General features: G+C 35.3%; 2 protein-coding genes across 2 annotated transcripts in view; one reads left to right on the top strand and one right to left on the bottom strand.

The window, feature by feature from the left end:
• LRRC17 (leucine rich repeat containing 17) overlaps positions 1–977 on the bottom strand; it is a 53248-nt gene extending 52271 nt beyond the window's left edge. The window contains exon 1 of the mRNA XM_012550921.3: positions 798–977. The gene's annotated coding sequence lies outside the window, so the exon portion shown is untranslated. The remainder of the gene's footprint in view (positions 1–797) is intronic.
• The window catches only part of FBXL13 (F-box and leucine rich repeat protein 13), a 247639-nt gene that overhangs the window by 132557 nt on the left and 91468 nt on the right, over positions 1–23614 (top strand). The window contains exon 8 of the mRNA XM_031938696.1: positions 728–857. Within this exon, the coding sequence (XP_031794556.1) occupies positions 728–857 (130 nt within the window). The remainder of the gene's footprint in view (positions 1–727; positions 858–23614) is intronic.

Below are 23614 nucleotides of genomic sequence, written 5' to 3'. Positions count from 1 at the left end.
GATCTGGTTCTAGTCGTGTTTCTGCCACTAGTTAGATGAGTCACCTTGAGAAGTCTGCTTAATCCCTATGGTCCTCAGTTTTCCCAAATGTGAACTTGATCTAGGTGCCTCCCACCTCTTATCCAACTGTGATTCCAGATTTATTTTTTATTGTTTTTCCAATATATTTTTTAAATCACATGAATCTCTAACAATTTTATGTATTAATAGTTCATCAGCAGAGAAAATTTACAGAGTTTTTGTTCTTTTCACACATAGCATTTCTTACTGAAATTCTAATTTTGATGTTTTGCAGATAAAACTGACAATAAACAAGAGAACAAATCTTGCAACTCTGTTTTTAAAAATATAACAGTTTTTAAAAAATATTCATGCATCATGTAGTCTTTTAAAAATTAGTTCTTTTAAAATTTAAGTTAATCTCCTTTGAGAGATTTTCATCTAAAACTAACTCTAACCCTAACTCCAAATAGTTCTGAAGTTTTACTGCCAATCTTCATTTCTTTAGTATGGAGAGTTTTCCCCCACTACTGCAGATCTACCCCAAACCCTGCCCAAAAGACATTATCAAACATCTGAAAAAAAGGATGTCCAGTTAACAGTCTTACTTCTCTTAGCCACTTTATGTTAAGAAAAATGCAAGCAAACAGTTAAAATGTGAATTCTGTAGTGAACCATAATGACCATTCCCTCCTCTCGTCTCCTTTTTTCCTGGTTTTCTTTTCAGATGTTTCCCCAACTTACAGAAACTTAGTTTGGCTTATTGCAGAAACTTCACAGAGAAAGGTTTACTGTACCTGAATTTAGGCAAAGGATGCCACAAGATCACCAATTTGGACCTTTCAGGTTGTACTCAGGTTTGTCTTTCACTTCTTTTTTTCATGCGGTGGGGAAGGGAATCCTTTGGAGAACTGTCTGCATCCAGTCCTCATGTTAAAATAACGCAGGGCAAGTACTGCAGCAGACTTTTCAGAGGTTTTAAATTACACAGCCACAGCTGCTTAGATTTTCCTCAGGAATAGTACTATAGGCTTTTGGCTTCTTTCCATTTAAGCATCACATTTACAAACTTATTGGATGAAAAAAATGACTAATTTTGGGGAGAGTACAATTTGAATTCCAAAACTCGAATTTTGAAAACAGTTTCATGCAAACATGAATAAAAAAAAATTAAAACCTTTGTGAGAGAACTTGCATGATTTCCTGAAAAGGCAAATAACTCACACATGTGCTTTCTGAGACTAAATAATATGGAAAGTTATAAATGCAATGCAAGAATATTCATCAGGAAGAAAGTAAATGTCACAAAAAAAATCCCTTGTAAATCTAGAGTTTTCACATCACATATACAGAAGTTGAGGCCCATGCTAGAACTTGGATTCTTTAAAAAAAAAAATAGAATTGTATTTCCTTAAGTACAGAGATAGTTGTTGATTTCCTGGGTTTGGTTTTGGATTTTTTCTATTTTGTTTGGGTCTTGTAAACTGCCATACATTTAGCATGTATTTAAAATGCTTGTTGAATTGAAAAAAGAAATTTTTAAAGTGTGTATGTGAAAAACAATGGAAAATATGAAAAGGAAATATCTAAATGGTTAGGGATTAGGTTGCAAAAGACTGTCAAGGTAGATAATATCATTTTTCTAATTAGACATTTTTTAGTCATGTTTGATTCTTCATCACCCCATTTGGGGTTTTCTTGGCAAAGATAATGGAATTATTTGCTATTTCTTTCTCCAGCTTAAAACTGAGACAAATGGGCAAATGACTTACCCAGAATCACACAGCTAGTAAGTGTCTGAAGCTGGATTTGAACTCAGGAAGATAAGTGTTCCTTACTCTAGGCCAGTGCTCTATCACCACCCAACTGCCATTATTATCAATGAATAATGCCTCTTCTCCCTTTAGGGTGAATTTTGACCTGTATTTTTGAGAAGTATTTCATTCTTTTCTTAGTTGACAAAATATTCTTCAACTTGAATACCATTCCTCTAAGTGGAGAATAAGAAAGCTGCCATGGCTTTGGTGCCAAGATTACTGTTTGGGGGAAGATAAATAAATGGGGGAACTCTCCCAGACCAAGTTGTAATTTGTTTTCCCTGCCAATATCTATTTATTCCCAGGAACCTGATGCAAATCATAGTAATTCTTGAAAAAGCCACTAGATTGGAATTGTATCATGTTAGAAATCTATTAATTTGTATATTAATTCCATCATATTAGAAGTCTATAAATTTATATTTAAAAAATAAAGTTTGGAAGATGTCATGCCTCCAAGTTATAGAGAATTATGTGATATGAGATATAATGTTGTCAAGGGCTGGAACTCTGGAGAAGTATACTTGAAACAAGGATACTTACAAGGTGTTAACTCAGTGGAATTGATGAGATGATGGTTCTCTAGTTCACGTATATACTTAGTACTTAAATATGGTGATGTAATGGTTCTCTAGTTCAAACATATTCGGTATGTTGTAATGATGTAATTGTAATAGGATATTTAAAGGCTGAGAAGGACCGGAAATGAGACATTTCCATTTTTGACCATCCTCCTGGTGGCTCTCCTGCCTTCATCACTTCTCTACTAAGACCAAGGACTCAGGTTGGTCCCAAAATCCTCCAGAGAGCTAGTCCAGAAGATATATTTTGACACTCCAACTTGGGGACTCTAGAAAGCACATTACATAATGTCATAACAAAAATACTTTAATAATAAAGTCTTGCATAATAAAAAAAATTTCAAGCCCCACCCCATGGTTCTACATTTCAATTAATAGTCGACCAGATTTCCGTCATGACAAAAGAATTAAAGTAGTAGCTAGGGAGTTTGCTATTACTGAATTTGACATGTATTTTATTAGTAGTCCAAAAACTCTCACCATATTGCTACAACCTAACAAGTTGACAACCATAAAGGAAATGGCTGTGGATAAGTGAAAACTATGAATGAAGTGGTTTAAGGCATGAAACCTTGTTTCTTTTGTATCTCCTAATCTAAGTGTGGGTGTATTTTTTGCTGTTTAGTACAGGGCTAATGAGGTTAAGGTTATGGGTTCAATCAGCATGTGCAAAAGTGAGTTTTACTTTGGCAAAGGATTACATTTTGTAACCAGGCCAGCTAGTTTCTGCTGGTCACATGGGGAACTGGCTTAGATAGTGCATAGGGATCAGCACAAGTTTTCTTGCTCTGGAATATGCTGAATAATGCAGGATCCTAGAATCCTAGCATCTTGAGGTTATCCATCTAAGATCTCCTGGTCTAGTGGACTTCCTTCTATGATATCCCTGATGAGTGTGAAGACCTCCAGCCTTGGGGAGGTCACAATTTCCTGAGACAGTTAACCTCATTTTAAAACAGACCAATTGTTAATCAAATTTTTCCTCATGAATCAGCCGTTGTGCAGCTTCCACCCATTGCTTCTAATTCTACTCTAAGCATAATAAAATTCGTGTCTGTTCTACACATAACAGACAGCTATCATAACTCTTCAAATCTTCCTTCTTCCAGTAACCTCTGGACTTTTTTACTTCCTCATCATCCTGGTCACCTATCTTTGAATATGCTCTAGCTTGCAAATATTCTTTCTAAAACATTCTAAAAAATATTCCATAAAAATAAAAACTGAACATAATATTGCATTGTGGTCAGATTAGGGTAGGGAATAGAATGTAACCAACCTCATTGTGAATAGTAGAATGTGTTACCAAGCAACTAAATGAAACAGGTCAAATATAGAGCTATTAACATATTCAGTAAACACTGTGGATGTTTGAACAGTTTATATTTAACTAAAATAAATTACCTTGAACTGTTCATGGACAAGAATTTTTTTTTCATATTATCTTTCTTAAGAAATTGCTAAAATGTTTACTAGATATAGAAAAGTATAAATAATGCATCCAGTCAAAAATTCAAGCACAACTTACAGGCAATTTAAATGGTAGGTTTCTAAATTTTAAATATGTGTATATATGTATTCAAGCCAATTCACTGCTTGGATAATGGAAATGAGGATGGGTCAATTGAAAATGTATGAATATGTATGAATCCTATTCCATTTCACTACTGAAAAGCCGCCAATTTTATAAAATTTGTTGCCATTCTTCACTGCCATTATATGGACCTATTAGGTCTAGTTGCTACTTCATTTTTCTGGGTGATGTCGAGTCCACCTTTGACTAGCATCAGAAATCAGTCCACAGAAGCAGTGCAAGGAAATGACAAGGATATGTGCAGAATGTACGGGCACTGGAGAATGAAATGATCAAGACTTTTGGAAGGAGTAATAAGGAACTGGTAAATCAGCAAGATGGGTCAGTTTATGGAAAATGGGAGACTCTGGAACTTAATTATCTAAAAGACTTTTGAATGTTTATAGCATACCTCCTTCTGGAATGACATTTTATTATATTCTAAAATTATTATTACTTTTTGCTTCCTAACATAGTTAATTGTTAAGTCTAGCAAGACTTCATATGACAACATCTAGTTCAGCACTAGCTCCATACTTGAAGCTTACTTACATATATATATATGGAAAGTCTGGGCTAGCCCCTTGGAGCTACCCAGAGTCAGGATAAGCAAAAGTCCTTGGTCTTTAGGGGGAGAAGTAGAGATGGACAAAACTGCCACAAGCTCACTACCAACCTCCCTTCTCCTGGTCCTGCGGAAAAGTGAGGTCTGGCTTGTTTCATACCACTCTAATTCTTGTCTACAGTTCTCAACCCCAAACATTGAGCCAGCATTAACTGTTGAGAAGAGCAATTCCAAACATATGCTAATAGTCATTGTCCAATAGATAATTAGCCTTAAGTGCTCAGTTATCTGACTCCAGTGTACCTATTCAGAGTTTCAGCCCTTTACATCTCCCACTTTCTTTAGTTTTAGAACACAGGTGGTCATATACTCCACCCCCACCCCCACCCCCAATTTCTTAGGAAGAAAGATGAAAAATACCAAAGGGAAGTGGGGAGTCAAGCCAGAAATTGTTAGCAGGTTTCTGGGCTGAAGGGTCTTACTAGAAAAAAGTATGCAGAAACCCATCAGCATGGGAGGTATTACACAAGCACATAAGCAATAACACAGAGGCTATTAGTGATGACTTTCCCCACAGTCAGTGCAGGCTCGATGTGGTGTAACAAACATGAATTGTATGTGCAAGTAGTGGTATAACAAACAATATGAATCAGCATGGTGTAAAAGATTTCCAGAAGTCCTAGAAGGAGGGTATATAAACAACAGTCACATATACGCCTTCTTCAGCAGTCAAGAGATAATCCAAAACCAATCTATTGTCCATTGCTTCACATGTCAGGGAATCCAATAATCCCCACAAGTTTTTGAAGTCCTGCAACAGTCTTTTTATGTGTTAGGGAATCCAATGATTCCTGCAGATTTTGAAGTCTTAACAACAGTCTTATCATGTCTCAGAGAATCCAATGATTCCTGATACACACACACACACACACACACACACATACACACACACACACACACACACACACACACACACAGCTATATACATATATAATTTACTTGAAGACAATTCACTATTTGTGAATTAACCAAGTTAATTCCTTTTTTTTTTTCTTCATAATAGCCCTTCATATGCTTGAAGACAGTTACTAGTCTTGAGAAGGGATTTTGTGACCTGAACACCTTTGATAGTCTGGTGAAAATTGTGAATCTTTTCAAATGATTAACATAAAATGCACAGGACTAGAAAGGAATGCATTTATCTTAGAAATGCAGTTATCATTTTTCTTTCCTTAGAGCCCAGGCTAACAACTACTGCCCCCGAGTCTTCCTTTTCCAGCTTATCAGAATCTTTTCCAAAATGTGTGGTACCCAGAAGAGTATTCCAAATATGACCTGAGCAAGGCAGGGTACAATGGGATTATCCCTTTCCTTTTCCTGGAAGCTATTTCTCTTATTGCATCTTGAGATCACATTAGTTTTTTTGGCTGCCACATCACATTGTTGACTCACATTATCCTTGTAATACACCAAAACCTCTAGATCTTTTCCAGATGGATTGCTGTCTAGCCATAGCTCTCTTGTATTTATGAAGTCAATTTCCCAAAACTACATTTATCCCTATTACATTTTATTTTAATAGAGTCAGACCAATTTTCTACCTTCTGAAGATCTTTTTGGATTCTCACTGACAGCCATTGTATCAGTTATCCCTCCTAGCTTTTTGTCATCTATCTAATATCTATCTATATTGGTAAATATTTGGAGTAGCAAAAGGTCAGGCACAGACCTCTAGGTCACTCCACTGAAGTTTTCCTTCTAGGATAACATGGAATCAATAAAAACTGTTTTTTGCATTTGACTGTTTCTCATTTCAAATCTGCCTAATAGTACTGTCATCTAGCTATATCTCTTTATCTTTTCTATAAGAGTAGCATAAAATATTTAAATGCTTTGCTAAAAAAATAAGTAGGTGAGATATATTTACAGCAAGGCTTCTTAAACTGGGTTGTGACTCCACATAGGGTCATATAAGTGAATTTAGGGTTCATGAAATTATGTTTATTATCAGATGTTTGATTTGTATACCTATTTTATATACCCAGGATCATGTAAAAACTCCTCTAGCTAAAAAGGGTCATGTGTGGGAAAAAAATTAAGGAAGCCTTAATATACAACATTCTCTTCATGTCTAGTTTAGAAGTGTATCAAAAAAGGAAATGTTTAGAACATAACTTGTTTTTGATGGAGCCATTCTAGTCCTTATGCTAATTCTCTTCCTATTCTAGATATTTACTTTCTCTTTGATTATATGTTCTAGAATTTTTTCCAGGAATCAACATCATATTCATTATCTCTTAGTTTGCTGATTTCATTCTCATGCTCTTTTTAAAAATTGGGATGCCACATGCTCTTTTGTAATCCTGCAGTGTTCTTCCCATTGTCGTCCATAATTTTTAAAATATCGTAAACAGTGCTTCAATAATTACATCTATCAGTTCTTTTAGCAATTAGGGATATAACTTATTTGAGCAAAGTGATTTGAATTAAATTAATCTAAATGGCATCTTAATTGGTAGGGAATCAGTTCTTTTAATTTCAAATCCACTGTGTTCCCCACTATACCATGTTATTCTTCTCATCTTTATACTTTTTTTGGTTCATGTTGAAATCTATTGTGATGTTTTCTCTAACTGGTTCTTGGTTGGCCTACACATAGACAACTCTAAAATTACTCCCAAGTCAATAACCAGCTTTGAAGGGAATGTAGTACATTGAAAAAAAAACTAATTTTGAAATTAAGAGGACTCAGTCCTCATATGTCTCTGACACATAATTCCTATGTGAGCATGGGAAAATCATTTAGCTTCCCTGTGCTCCAAAATGAGAGTTGGACTGCATAATCTCTGAGGTTCTTTCTTATTTCAGATTTTTGATTCCTTGTATATTAAGATAACATTTCATTATTTTGGGTGATGCACTCTGCTACTCTGTATTCCTAAAGCCTTCTAACTTTATTCCTGAGGGAAAAATATAAATGACGAAATTTTAAATTCATAAGTCTTTCAAATCTTTTATTCTTGAACTGTAATCACTTTTTTTCTAAAAATATCTTTTGGCCTTTTACCTCAGTGTCCAACTTTGCCTTGAAATCACCAAGCATCAAGATATAAACCAACTTAGTTTGAAGGAAAGTATCAAATGCTTTATAATCTTTCTCTGCCTCTTCATCCTTTGCAACAAATATTAGCAAAAATTAACAACTGTCTACTTGCTCTATGCATAATTATAATCATTTTGAGCCCAACAAAGTAGGACAATTGAGAGTCTTATGGAACTTTGGTTCTTGTTGCCTTTGAGCAAAAGAAGAAACTAACTGCCAGGGGTTTTGGAGCCAGAGAATGAGGGTTCATATCTGGCTCTGTCACTTCTTTTTTGGTCTACTTTGGTCAAGTCTCTTATCGTGAACTAAATAGACTTTGAGATCCCTTCCAGCTATGAAAGAAGAGAGAAAAATAATTCTACATATTTTGAAAGTATGCCACGTTCTCTTTGTTTTGAGAAAACATATAGCTCATATTTTTATAATATGTTAAAGTTAGATGCTCTTATTAGGCCTCCCCCCCTTTTTTTTTTGTTTAACAGATGAGGAAACCAAGGCTCGGAGAGATTGAGTTATTCAGGTTCACATAATGAGATGCTAGGAAGCATCTCAGGCTGAATTCTGACTGTGGGTCACAATCTATCCATTTCATCACATATAACAGATGTAATAAATTAGGACCATTAGTTTTTTTTTTAATAACAAAAAAAATTTAAATTAAAAATATCCTAGAATTTACCTATCCAAATTAATTCTGTCCTTTTAAATGTAGTAAATTTTTAGAAGCTTTGCACTTGATCCAACAATAACTTTTAGGTTGTTTCTTTTGGAATTTGTCTTTAAAGCCCAAGGCATATTCTTACGAATATCTTGAAAGCTATCTTCACTAATTGAGGGAACATTTTGCTTTTAGACACAACTCAAAGTTATCCAGAGCCGTGTCTAATGTAAAGGAAGGTGATGATTAAGTTGAGTAATTTCATTGAAGGCATGATTTTATAAAGAACGAAAATTGCCGTGAGACTGGGCTTCTGGCATGGTTTGCAGTTTCCAAAGGCAGCTCCTGAAATGTTTTGTGTAATTGCAGTATTGTAAGTATTGTTGTTATTTAATCGTTTCCGATCACCTCATTTGGGGTTTTCTTGGAAAAGGTAGGTTTGTCATTTCTTTTCCTACTTCATTTCATAGAGGAGGAAATTGAGGGAAAAAAGGTTAAGGGATTTGTCCAGGGTCACACAACTAATATATGTCAGAGACTGCATTTGAACTCAAGTATTCCTGATTCCAGGTCCAGAGTTTTATCCACTGCATCATCTGGCTGCCGAAGAAATACAGAGCTCCCTCACGTGACCTTGAAGGACAACAGTCATTTAACATATAAGCTCTGTGCATAGAATGGCAGTGTTACTACTTCATAGATAAACAGATATACATCACAGAAGAAATTAGATTCTGCTTCCATCCTTAAAAAAGAACAATGAACAGCCATCTATAGAGCAGAGCTTCTTTAACTGGGCCCTTGGATACATTTAAGCATGCCTATAAACATTGATGGGAAAAAATGCATCTTGATTTCCACTAACTTTTAACAGAAATTTAACATTTCCTGCAATAATGAATGGAGGCAGAAGAACTAGAACTCATAATTGAATACCAGATAGATAATTTTTATTATATTAAGTTTAAAAGATTTTGTACAAAAAAACTAATGCAGACAAGATCAGAAGGGAAGCAATAAATTGGGAAATTGAAGAAGGTGTATGTGTGACTGTTGTTTACATACATACCCTCCTTCTAGACGCAATGTCAGCTACGTCAAGAAGGCAGCCAGACCAGAAGCCAAGAGACCAGAAGCCACCAGAGCAGAACCCAGCCAGCAGCCTCTCTCCACCTCTCTTCCTGCCCCTCTGCCTCCACCCACCAAAATTGTCATTTCTTTTACAACACATTAGGACTTGCACAGACAGTGGGTGGGGCCATTCTTTATCCAAGCATGTATATTAATAGAGTATAGTCCAATTACTATTTAACCTCACGTGCTTGGGACCTCAGTGCATCAACTCAAGCCTCAGCCCATTACAGGAAAATATTTTTACATTTAAGGGTTCTGATAAAGGCCTCATTTCTAAAATATATAGAGAATTAACTCAAATTTATAAGAATCTAAGCCATCCTCCATAGATAAATGGCAAAGGATATGAACAATTTTCAGATGAAGAAATTAAAACTATTTCTAGTCATATGAAAAGGTATTCCAAATCATTATTGATAAGAGAAATGCAAATTAAGACAACTTTGAGATACCACTACACCCCTGTCAGATTGGCTAAGATGACAGGAAAAGATAATGACCAATGCTGGAGGGGATGTGGGAAAACTGGGACACTGATACATTGTTAGTGGAACTGTGAATAGATCCAATAATTCTAGAGAGGAATCTGGAACTATGCTCAAAAAGCTATCAAACTGCATATCCTTTCATCCAACAGTGATACAACATCCAACAGTTCTATCCCAAAGAGTCTTAAAGGAAGGAAAGGGATCAGTATGTGCAAAAATGTTTGTGGCAGCCCTTTTCATAGTGGCAAGAAACTGGGAACTGAGTGGATGCCCATTAGTTGGAGCATGGCTGAATAGATTATGGTCTATGAATGTTATGGAATATTATTGTTCTGTAAGAAATGACCAGCAGGATGAATACAGAGAAGCTTGGAGAGACTTACATGAACTAATGCTGAGTGAAATGAGCAGAACCAGGAGATCATTGTACACGGCAACATCAATATTATACGACAATCAATTTTGATGGATGTGATTCCAACAATGAGATAATTGATGCCACTTCCAATGATCTTGTGATGAAGAGAACCATCTGCACCCAGAGAGAAGACTGTGGGAAGTGAATGTGGATTACAACATAGCATTTTCACTCTTTTTTGTTGTTGTTCACTTGCATTTTGTTTTCTTACTTCATTTACTTTATTTTTTCATCTGATTTTTCTTGTGCAGCAAGAGAATTGCATAAATTTGTTTATACATATTGGATTTAACATATATTTTAACATGTTTAGCATTTATTGAATTGCTTGCCATCTGGGGAAGGGAATGGGAGAAGGAGGAGAAAATCTGAAACACAAGGCTATGCAAGGTCAATGTCAAATTATCCATGCATATGTTTTGAAAATGAAAAGCTTTATTTAAAAAAAAAAAAGATTATGAATGGAGGCATTAAACATCATTCTGAAGTGTCCATAGGCTCCTCCTGACTACCAAGAAGGTTTATGACACAGAAAAAGATAGGAAATCCTGTCTTAGAGATTCCATGGGCTTTCTTTCAGTCAGTGGTATTAGGGATTCCTGCCATCTAACTGTCCATTATGAGCAGGAAATAAATGACTTATTTCATCAGTTGTTTAAAGAGAGAGATTGTAAGGTGAATGTATGTGTATGTATACTCTTTTCTGTCTTCTTTTCATTCTTTTTTCTCAAATCTAAAAAAAATTTTTTTTTAAATTTGGATTTCAAGTTCTCCAAGCCTTAGTCTTTTGCCTTTTGAATTGAAGTAGATACTCAAAATTTTGCATTGCATAATTTCTTAATACATTCAGTACATTCAGTACATTCATATTATATTTGTTTTTTTGGTGTTAGTTGCCTTTCTGAAAGCTTTGAGTTAAAAAAGCTTATATTACTATAAAACTAAAACATAACTACATTGTAACTTAATAAAAATACATTAAACTAGAATTCAACAAGGTTTTCAAATTGATATATAAGATAGTTTCAAAAAAATAAAACAGCAATGATTGGTACTAGGAATGTTTATTGATTGGTGAACTTTAAGGCTTTTAAATAAAAATCCATGCTTTTAAGTTAAACTAATTGAAGCAAACTTAGGAAATACAATGAATCCAAGACTTTTTTTCTTTCTCTTTGAGGAACCAAATGATGGTAACTTGGATTTAGTTCTATCAGAATTTGCAAAGTCTCCATGTCCCTAACTCAAAGTCTGGGAGAATAAGAATTCTGCTCACAGATTTTCCTCCCACCCCAAATAAAGTTCTGAAGTATGGTGTAGTGGGAAAAAACTGGACCAAAGACTTATAAAATATGGCTTCTTGTTAAAACATTTCTGTTACAAATACATTCTCATCATAATAATGACGATTGTAACAAATATTTATATAGCATTTACCATATGATAAGCACTACTAAGCACTTTACAAATATTATCTTATTTTATTTTTATCTCAGATCCTTATGTATATTCATTTGAACAATCTTCTGAAATAAATGCTATTATTTTACCACTTTTTCAGATGGGAAAACTGAAGCAGAAAGCAGTTAAGTGCTATTAAGTGATCTAAGGGTCACTCAGCTCTTTTCTGAGGCAGATTTCAAACAATTCTTTCTAAGTCTAAACCTAGTGCTCTATTTACCAAAGTATCAAAGAAATCTTTCAAATACATATATCTAATCATGTAATTTCCCTAATGAAATGAAAACCCATCACTGACTCATCAAAGCTTATAAAAGAAAGGAAAAATCCTTTCATTTGTTATTCAAGGCTCTCCACAATCTGGCCATTAATAAACTTTGCATTTTTTCCCTCTATGTTTGATAGAATCATTGCATAAAGTTATCTCTTTTGTTATCAAGGAGTCTTGTACGATATTAAATAAGTACCAATATCTTGTTAAAGGAGATCTTTTAAGATTACATGTTGCTCAGTCATAAATGTTTTTTAAAAAATCAGCAAATTTGAAGTACTCTGCATAAGGGTTGATGAAATTAGTTTCATTATGTGCTCAAAGCTAGCAAGAAATGGTTTCATGAAATAATCTAATCTTCTAGGACTCATGATAAGCTTAAGCAAATGCAAGCTATTTGTAACAACTGTGTGTGTGTGTGTGTGTTGGGGAAAAGGATTATAATCTCTCTAGTATTTTCTTCCTTTTATTCTTTAGGTGTCAATTCAGGGTCTTTCAGACTCTAAATTCTTGGCTCAACTCCTGTTAAATCGATATTTAAGTCCTATTTAGATTCAGGCACTGAAAATCCCATACAACTCATTGCCATTAGATTAATTAGACTTTAAATACAGTATAACATATAATGATCACATTGGAATTAGATTAAGAAAATGATGTATAACCATACATTGTATATATGTAAGATGTATCAAACAACAAAACACAGCCATACTTAATTTTTAATGTCATTATTCACACATCCATCCCTAGGCTGGAATCTGCTCTCTTTTTTGCCCATTTACTCCCTGAGGAAGGAGGACACAGGCAGTTGTGTTGTCTCTTCATATAGTCGTCTTCCTCCAAAAACAAAGGAAGAAAGGATTAAAGGGATGAAACAGCTTGGAAAGCTAAAGGTAGCTCTTGGGGTGTGTCTTAGAGAGTTTTAGATCTCATTTCCTCTTCATGTTAGTTCCTCATGTGACCCTGATTGTTCTGGTTCTTCAGGATACAAATGAAATTCTCACTACTGTCTCAGAGATATGAAAAATTGCTTCCTTCCCCCTTTTAGGAACTTAATAACAGTTTATTGACTGATTACTGTGATGACCGCATATTTTAAAATCAGCTGGAGTCAGGAATTCAGGTTAAGGGAAAATCTTCAATCTTTATTCTCAGTAAAGGTGAAGAAGGATCAGAGGTGAAGAGGGATCAGAGGTGAAGGGAGGATTGCGATTGCAACGCTGAGTCAAGAAGCCAGCCGTCTCTCCCCACCTCTCTTCCTGCACCTCTGCCTCCACCCACCAAAATCGTCATTTCCTATACAACACATCAGGACTTGCACAGAGAGTGGGCGGGGGCCATTCTTTCTCCAAGCATATATATTAATAGAGTATGGTCCAATTACTATTTAACCTCACGTGCTTGGGACCTCAGTGCATCAACTCAAGCTTCAGCCCATTACAGATTACCTCCTCCTCCTCCTCATAAAATAGCTTTAATTTTCTTTTTTCTCTCTGAGGCAATTGGGGTTAATGACTTGCCCAGGGTCACACACACAGCTAGGGAGTGTCAAGTGTCTGAGGTCAGATTTGAACTCATGTCCTCCTGACTTTAAGGCTGGTGCTGGTGCTCTATGCACTGCACCACCTCGCTATTCCTAAAATAGCTTTCTTTTCTAGGGACATTTAATCAATATGTTTCTTTACATCTTTTCTTTTGAGTGCCTTACTTTCCATCAATGTGCTGCTACAAACAGTCTTTAATTCTCCAATCTGACATGGCCTCACCATCAAATTTGTCACAACACAGTCCTCAGAAGTCTGCTCTGTACTTATCACAACCTCTCCTATTTTTATATGTGTCTTCCCTTACCTCAATTCCATTGTAGGTTCTTGAGATTAGGAGTTCTGATATTTCTAGTTCTGTATCCTCAGAGCCTATTGCAATGGTTGATTTGTATCTAGCAGGTTCATTATAAATGTTCAATTGAAAAGTTTACAATTAAAATTACAAGTAGCTCATTTTATCACCCCTTTATGAAGCTAATAAAGTAGCATAGCAAATGCAAAGAATATCAAACATACTAATTAGTACTGCTATGATATTTTTAACAAAAATTCTTATCTTAACACTGGTTTAAAACATTTTATTAAGCAGCAAAAGTCCCCCAAAAACTCAAACTTTAACATCTGGTAGTGTTTTACATATCTTGAAGAATCAGATGACAAAATAATGAACTCCAGGGATTATAATCATGTTTCCCATTCCTGAGAAAATTTTTATTTTGATGCTTTATTTGCTGTATTTATTTTCTTCATTTGCTTTATTTTGTCTTGCAGTGATAAAGAAAGAATTGAGTAAATAGGTTATATCTACCTTACATTTGTCAATTATATTTTATATTCTGATAGAACTAATATCCATTAAATATAAACAACTATGCAGATTTTACGTTACAAAGAAAAAAAAAAAGATAACCTAAATAGCTCTCAATTGTTAAAGATGAAAATACTTATTTTATATGAAGTGAGAAAATAAGTTTTTAGACACATAAAAGAAATATAAAGCTAAAAAAAAAGGTCATTCTGTTTTATGTAGATATGTACCTCTGAGTCATTTTGAAGGAAAGACAAAAAAAATTTGGCATTAGAGTTCCTTTGGAATATACCTTTATATTCTTTAAACCCACATTTATGTTGAGAAATGGAAATTTTAAAAAATCTTTTTGAAGAAACATTTGATGCTTCTGTGTTTTTTGGAAATACGTTATAGTTTTTAATAGGAGACTATCAAAATTGGGCTTTTTTTTTAAGTACTAGATAACAGAATATAATTTGTCAAATTCATCTGGCAAATATTCTTCCAATTCCTACTATGGACAAACCCCTGTCCTAAGCACTATAAGATAAAGAAAGATGGAACAAAATATGTTCTTTATTCCCCAGGAGATTATCATTGAATTAATATTATTTTCTGGCTCTCTAGGGATGGAAAAGCCCTCTTGTAATCTTGGCCTGGCCATATTAAGGACTCAGGGAGCTGTAGTTCCAATGTGGGAAGGACTTGAGATTTATGAATGGGTCTAATAAGTTTACAAAGTGAGTCCAAATCTCTCTTCCATTCCCTTTCTTCTTCCTTCCTTCAACTGTAATGGGATTCTGATTATTGCAACCAGCTCAGCCCAGCCCAGCCCAAACCTGCCCCCAATCCTGAGCCCCACAGAAATAATTAAATCATGGGTCTCACTAGAATTATGAGCGGGCTAGAATATTCTGTAACCACATCATCTAGTTCTGTGGAGGGTGGAGCTTCCCCTATTCCCTCCTTTCCACACTTTGGGGGTTTTTAGATGCTGTCTCTAAGAGAGAGGGAGGTGACAGTCTTGTCCCTCTCCATGAAGCTGCAGTGCAAGCATTGTAGTTCTATAGTTACTTTCCGCAAAATAAAGCCTTCAGATGAGACTAGGGAGGTAAAAATTAAAGGGACAAGTATGAACTAATAGACTATTTGTTGATTTTTTTTTTTTTTAATCGTGGGTGCTTGCTCATAAGGTTGAAGAATGGAGAGAAAAATAGGAGGAATGAACACTCTTGACTCCCATTTCTTGCTTTGATTTAGATGGCTATGACTGGCACCTGCTCCCAATCACTGCCTTTTATTCTATTAAAGTTGCATGAGGTGTGATTGATTCTGTGCTCACTTTTCCGTGGGTCCCATCATTTGCTTCATGGGGTCTTTGGACAGACCTGGGAGATATATAAGACTAATATCCCACATCCCCAGGCCATAGTAAGGGATAATCATGAGCCACTCTTTAAGTTTTCTAATTACACTTCCATGGGCAGAATTATTATAAATTTGGAACTCTTTTAAATCTGCCTTATCAGATGAGAGCATTAATATATCTCTCTGTCTCTAGGAATATGAGGAAGTTGGAAAGAAGAACTAATTACTCTTTTCCACCTAATTTATTTCCTACTGTTAAACAGCAAAAGCTTATCTAAATGAATGTTTTTGTTTGGGGAGGGCTGGGAATGGTTATGGTGGGAGATCAGCATGCACACTAAGAAAGGAAAGAAACAAGTCATGCAAGAACTATGGAGCCAAATGAGATTTAAGAAGATTCTTTATAATTAGTCAAAGCCACATGGAACTGGTTAAGGTGGACATGCAGCAGATATTCAAGTCTACATCCTAGATAGGCCTCCACACTAAATGAATGACCATTGCTAGCATCAGATCAGCTCCCGAGGTTCTGCAAAAGAGAAGATTTGGCAGCTTTCAGTTTCATACAGGAAGGTGCCATCTTTTATGTGTGTTAGTTCTGTTTTATCAATTTTATGACTTAAGGGGAAGTAAAGGGTATAATGAATATAATGCAGGACTTGGAGTCAATAAGGCTCATCTTCCTGACCTGGGATACTTTGATCCTGGGCAAGTCACATAAATCCCTGTTTGCCTCAGTTCCTCAGCTGTAGAATTAGCTTGAGAAGGAAACTATTCTAGAATCTTTGCCAAGAAATCTCCAGATGTAGTTATAGAAAGTCAGATGTGACTGAAAAATGACTGAAAAACATCTGTTACTTCTGTTACTACTTATAGTATTTAGGTATCAGGTATGTGTATGTGGTGTTGCCTCTGAAAAAATTCAGACTCCAACCCATGCAAAGGTATTTTAATGAGATTTATGCACTCATTGGGTGGGCCAAATTCCTTGAGGGAGTCAGTAGCCCAGCAAATCAAGACAAGGATTTTTGTAGAGTAAATGGTGCTGATTATGGCACAAGATGTGTAAACTCCGAGGGTAAAGGAGGAGTTTGCTGATATGGGGAGGTCTTAGATCCTTGGTGGAACTGTGCATGGGGTTCCCCAGAAGACGGGCAGAAAAACCCAGTTGGGGAGGGCATTAATTTAGGTTCACCCAGGGACAACAAGGCAAGGGGAACTGTGCAGGTTGACATGTCAGGAGAGAGAAGGTTTGCAAGTCCAATGTCCTGTCAGTCTGCATCATGTTGGTGCTACATTCTTATTGGCTGATTTCTGTACCTTTATATAGTAAACATCACATGGTAACCTGATGATGTGGTTACAGAATATTCTAGCCCACTCATAATTCTAGTGAGACCCATGATTTAATTATTTATGTGAGGCTCAGGATTGGGGGCAGGTTTGGGCTGGGCTGGGCCGAGCTGGTTGCAATAATCAGAATCCCATTACAGTTGAAGGAAGGAAGAAGAAAAGGAATGGAAGAGAGATTTGGACTCACTTTGTAAACTTATTGGACCCATTCATAGAGAAATAAATAAGGACCTGTTCACATAGCTTTGACTGAACATTACTTATATGTAAATTTTCCAGAGCCAAAGGACTTACTCCACTATGTTAGTGACCATTAGTTCACAAAAGAATGAATGGCACATAAGAAAGAAAAAAGGTATTATTAAGTTTATTTGTATCTTGAATTTCTAACTTAATTCATTTCTCTCAAACCAATTTCCAGTTTCTAAAGTTTGTAGTAGTGAGTTGTCATTCACTGAAGGGTTTTTGTTCAGTTGTCTTGCACCTATGAAATGAATGAATAGATGATTGATTTACTGTTATCTAAAAAAGGCCTTAAAATAATATTCTAGGAAGGAAGGTTAGATATACCTAAGTCTGTCTAACTTTATAAAATAACATAGGTACAATATGAAGGAAAAGATCACTTTTGCTTGAGTGGCCAAAGAATTTGATGTTTGGGTTGTCTATCGAAGACTGGGAAAAGTTTTAACAGGAGACGATGGGGGTGAGGAGGATGTATCTAAGTGAGAAGATGGCATGAATAGAGATTTCAAAGCCAAAAAGCAGAAATGTTAAATATTAGGACAATCAAGAAGCATTTAAGAGGACAGGACGATGTCAGAAGGAGAGGTGGCTAGGTGGTGCAATAGTGCAAAAAGCATTGGGCCATCAGTCAGAAAGTGTCACCCTTCTGAGTTCAAATCTAACCCCAGATGCTTACCAGATACTTACTGAGCAAGTCACTTAATCCTACCGTTCTAGTATCTTTGCCAAAAAAAAAAAAAACAAAAAAAACCCAAGTAGGGTCACAAAAAGTCAGACAAAACTGAAATGACTGAACAACAACAAAAAACTCAGGAAGAATTTATTAGGTCTTTCTTCCATTTCTAGCAAATTAAAAAGTTCTAGATCTGAGATAATGTAAAATCTTACTTAATGCAAACCCTGAGCATCTCTCTTCATATGTGGTAGGTTATATAGTTTGTGATATCTGTAGATTTTTAAGAAGACAAAATGGTTAGGTACATTTGGAGGGAAGAGCATTATCCATGAGTATAGTACTTTCATAGTATTGCTAATACATCTGAATAGTAAAGAGGTCTTCTTCTTCAGTATGTAAATTTATTTTTCATTTTAGGGACAAATTATTTATCATATAGTATAATGTCTGGGCTAGCTTTTTGGAGTTCCTCCAAATGGGCCTTGGTCTCAGCAGGATAGTCACAACGAGGATGGTCAGGAATAGAGTTTAAAGTCTTTATTGTCTCCTTCACAGTCTGTTCACTCTGACTGACTGACTGTCCCCAGTTGTCTCAGCCCTTAAATACCCTATTACAATTACATCATTACAACATACTGAGTATGTGTGAACTAGAGAATCATTACATCACCATGCTAATGGCTAATTATATGTGAACTAGAGAACCATCATCTCATCAATCATTTTGAGTTAACACACCTTGTTGTAAGTATCCTTGTTTCAAATATATTTCTCCAGAATCCAGGCCCTCTACAATATAATAATATGTTAACATGTAAGATATATACATATATACATATATATTTATGCTCACACACACACAACACACACACACACACACATATATATATGCATATATATGTGCACACACACACACACACCCCATCCTAGTCCTTGCCTTTAAGGAACTTACAACCTAGTAGGAGAACAAGGTTTGTACAAATATGACTTAAAACAAATTATAGTATGATAATTACAGAGGGAGGCATCAAACATAGGCCTACAGCTTTTAGGGATGGAGGGATCATTCCAGTTGGGGGGACTAGAGAAAGCATCATAGAGAAAGCCATTGAGAGGAGTGTGCTATGGAATCAATTAGAGCTGAATGAAAATTTTGCTTTGCAGTTGAAATGAGATAGCACATATTTATAGTGAATTCAATCAATGTGGCTTTGTGGCTTCTTCTGTGTATTTAGTGGCTCAGGGATACGAAAGAAGATAGATACTGTAGTTTGCCCAAGGTTGGGGCTTAGCAGAGATCAGCAATAGAAGAACAAGAGGGTAGGAGATTCAAGGGGAAGGTAAGTACATCCTAAAGGAAAGGCAAGGAAACTGCAATAAGTGTGATGAACTAGAAGAAAAGGAAGTTGTATGAAAGATCACTCTTGAAAACCAACTAAAGAATAATAATAATTATTGGAAAGGAGAATAAGGAGATTGTGGCCAGAAAACAGATTTTAGAAGTTTGTTATATGTCACCTTAAAAGTAGAATGGTTGTGAATGATATATATATGTGTGTGTATACATACATACATACATACATACACATATATAGTATGTATATAAAATTTTAGGATTAATTATGTATAATGTGATTATTATTAGATATAGTTTTTATTGATTTTTCTTGTAATGCTGATGAATTATGTTAAAATAATCACAAATTTATCCTACCCATTATATATTTTTTCCCTTTGCAGCAATAGCCAATCACTGTGTCTTACTATGTTTGATATGCCTTTGTTCTCATCACCAACCAAACCAATGAAAGCTTCGTTATTCTTAATTTTTTATTATAGCTTTTTATTGACAAAACATATGCTTGGGTAATTTTTCAACATTGACCCTTGTAAAAACTTCTGTTCCAACTTTTCCCCTCCTTCCCCTCACCCCTTCCCCTAGATGGCAGGTAGTCCCATGCATGTTAAATATGTTAAAGTATATGTTAAATACAATAAATGTATACATAGTTAGACAGTTGTCTTGCTACACAAGAAAAATTGGATTTAGAAAGAAGGTAAAAATAACTTGAGACGAAAACCAAAAATGCAAGCAAACACTAACAGAAAGAGTGTAAATGCTATGTTGTAGTCCACACGAGAGCTTCATTATTAACAATGCCTAGTAGTAAGATTTGGTTTCAGTACATGATCACATTAGGGCTCAAATGAGGTTGAACTCCAAATATTTGTCAAATAAAAATTAAGACCATTGGTGTTTTAAGTATGTGACTGGAAAAGTGTGGATATAAAATTAAAATTCTAGTGAATTCCATTCTGCCATCTGTATCTGAAAGGAATTTTGAAATCTTGAACATAGGGTCTTTGTAATTTCATTAAAGACAAAGGTCCAGGAATAGTTGCTTAACGACATTTCATTTTGACCTAAGAAGTTTTGGCATCAGTACTGTAGGCAGAAAAAATCAACCAAGCATCTTTTGGCTATTATAATATAAATTGTGCAAAGAAACAAACATTAACTGCCAGGAATAAGCTTAAAAGTAGTTTCTTAAAGTCCAGTTTTTTTCTGGACACTAATTTTGGATTGTAGCACAAAGGCTATTAGATGATAGCACAAAGACTTTGTGTGGAAAGTAGACATCAGCTGATATATTTTGTCGGTATTAATGTTTTTCCTTGTTCAGGAAACCACATTTTTAAATGGTTCAGAGAGAGCACAATGGATAAAACAAGTTTAAATTTTTGATGCATTTGTGATAGAGGTGATTGAATTCAATGACAAAAAAAAAGAAGAAGAAAGAAGAAAAAGAAGAAGAAAGAAGAAGAGGAAGAAGAAGAAGAAAGAAGAAGAGGAAGAGGAACAGGAGATAACCTAGTGAAGATTTTAAATTTTAAAATGGCAGGGGAAAAGCAGTTACTTAGTTATATTCTCAAAGTCTGATTTCTATTGCATATATTTTCCTTTAATATCATTATATATATATACAGAAAAAAAATCATTTGGGCAGCATGGAATAATAGAACAAGCACTTGGAATCAAAAGACCTGGGTTCAATTTCTGGCACTACTCTTACTAGCAAAAGGTCAAGTCACATAATCTCTCTGAGCCAAGTTGCCCTGTATGTGATGCAGGAGTAATGACATTTGCATTGTCTGCCCCTTAAAATTGCTATCAAGGTCAAATGAAATAGTGGATGTAAACCGTAAAGCCCTATATAAATATCAAGTATTTTATCGCTTAAAAAGTTAAATGATTGGCAGCAAATATATCATCACAATTGACTGAGAATATTTCCATAAAAGATTGTGGAAAGTTTACATAAGAAATTATAGTGATCCAATTCAAATTATCCATTCTTTTATTAAGGATTCTGCCATATTTTGGTAACTGATGTTAATCAAGTAAAAATTAAGATAGAACATATTACCTTACCTTTAAAGAATATCTGTTCATTACACAAGGGAGAGACTCTAAGCATTTTATTCTGAAAAGGACTTGAGAAAATCAAGGTTGAAGTATGAACCCAACAGTCCAAACCAGCTAGATAGAATTTTCATGCAAATAGGGTCAGTAAAACAGGATTTGGGGGAATTTATAGTGGGAATTAACACATAGGATTAGGCAGGTAAGAACAAGCCTTAAATGAAGAAAGATTAAAAAATGGAGGCCTCAGCAGACTATTAGCAGAATGAGTTTGTTGGGCTCAACTCATTATTTTATAAAAATCTTGGAAATGGTTACATAGTATGTATCTATTGTGTAGTTTTTCTTCTTTTTGGAGAGTTTATAATATCTCTGAGGGAAAAAATACATATGAATGAGGCAGTTTACTGCACTAAAGTTTAACCTGCAGGATTATTGGAAGGCGATAGACCAGTCAAGAAGGCTTTAGTTGTATTCCCAGTGGAAGGTGAATAGGGTCTGGAAAGCCATTGTTAGAAATTCTGGTGTCTGGAACAAATTTGTTTTGGAGGGAGGATGAAGAGGAGAACAATACTGGTCAGGTTGAGGCTGAATAAAAGGGATGAATCAAATATGACACCAAAGTTTCTAGATTAGGAAGCTGGGAGGGTAATGATGTCATTAACAGAAAGAGGGCCAGTTGTGGGAGAAAATGATGAGCTCACTTTTGGACAGACTGAATTTGAGAAGTTGGCAGGATCTCCAGGTGAATGTATGTTGTGGAAAGTTGGAAACATGGGTTGGAGATCTGGGAATATGGGAAGCCTGGAAACAGACGTTTGGAAACAGTGATCATAAAAGTTGTAGGAATAGGTAAAATAGATTAGATATCCAAAGAAGACAGAATAGAGAGAGAAGAAAAGGAAGCTGAGTGTAAACTTTTGGCAGATGCCTATACTTACTTAGGGGCTGGCAGATAAAAGAACGAAGATGAATGATCAGAGAAATATGGGAGAAATCTAACCTCAAAAAGAAGTAGGTGATTAATAGTATCCATTTTTGCAAAGAGGTCAGGAAGGAATGAGTCCTACAAAATATATTATATTGTCTTGGATTTGATGATAAGTCATTACCGACATTAAAAGATCCAGTTTTATGTGCTTGAACATGGTTTGAAGGTTGGTTTGGTCAGTACAAAAATCACCAGATACTGTTGAGTTAGAGAAGTACTAAGATATGTTAATACTAGTTTTTGGAAAATGACATTTGTTGGATGAAGATATAGATGGCATTCCTGCAGTATATCCAAGAGAATTGTCTGGGTATATCACCTCACATTAGTTCTTTAAGGTTTAGTAGCAGTGAGAAAAGGCTTACCATTCCCCAAAATTTGATCCTCAGTAAAAAATGATCCCTGCAGAAACAAGCCATCCTTACAGTAATGATAGTACCTTGACATGGAAATATATATCACCTCTTATTGACAGTATCCATAACTATGATGAATAGCATCATGCTTTCATGGTCATGGGTCAGGTCTGTAGTAAAATAAATACAAGGTTGTGATGATCAGGTTGTAGGGACCCTTTGGGTTTGCTGGTTCTGTCTTTTGTTTTGTGTCTACTACAAAGGTATGTATGGAGTGGTGTATATCTCCCCACCTTCCCACATTTTCTGTGCTAAGAGACCTGATTGGGGACTAGCAGTAATGTCTTGTATAATCCAGAGTGGTCAGAAGGCAGTTAATTGGGATTCAGCTGGAGGATCCGATCTTAATTGCCCCTTTTGGAAATACACAATTTGAATTCAACATAGAAAATGTCTGTTAAAGAGTACAGCCCCACCCCCCTCTGCAGTGGACAGAGAAAAGATTGCTGTATTGTTGTTGCAACAACTGTTGTTCAGTCATTTCAGTTATGTCCAATTCTTCATGACTGCATTTGGGGTTTTCTTGGTAAAGATACTGGAGTGGTTTGCCATTTCCTTCTCCAAGCCATATAAAATATATATTTATTCTTAGGTTAAGAGTTAATGATAGTCACCAGGTCCAACTTAGTCTAAGTTCAGCAAAAACTTCTCAAGCTAAATATTGTTGGTCTTAGACAGTTTTCTTACATATAAATCAAGTCAATATATTTTTTAAATAGCATGTGTTAAGG

The sequence above is a fragment of the Sarcophilus harrisii genome, chromosome 5 (genome assembly GCF_902635505.1).
Source record: "Sarcophilus harrisii chromosome 5, mSarHar1.11, whole genome shotgun sequence".
NCBI lineage: Eukaryota > Metazoa > Chordata > Mammalia > Dasyuromorphia > Dasyuridae > Sarcophilus > Sarcophilus harrisii.
The sequence above is the reverse complement of the archived record's forward strand: the minus strand, read 5'-3'. Positions and strand labels throughout refer to the sequence as shown.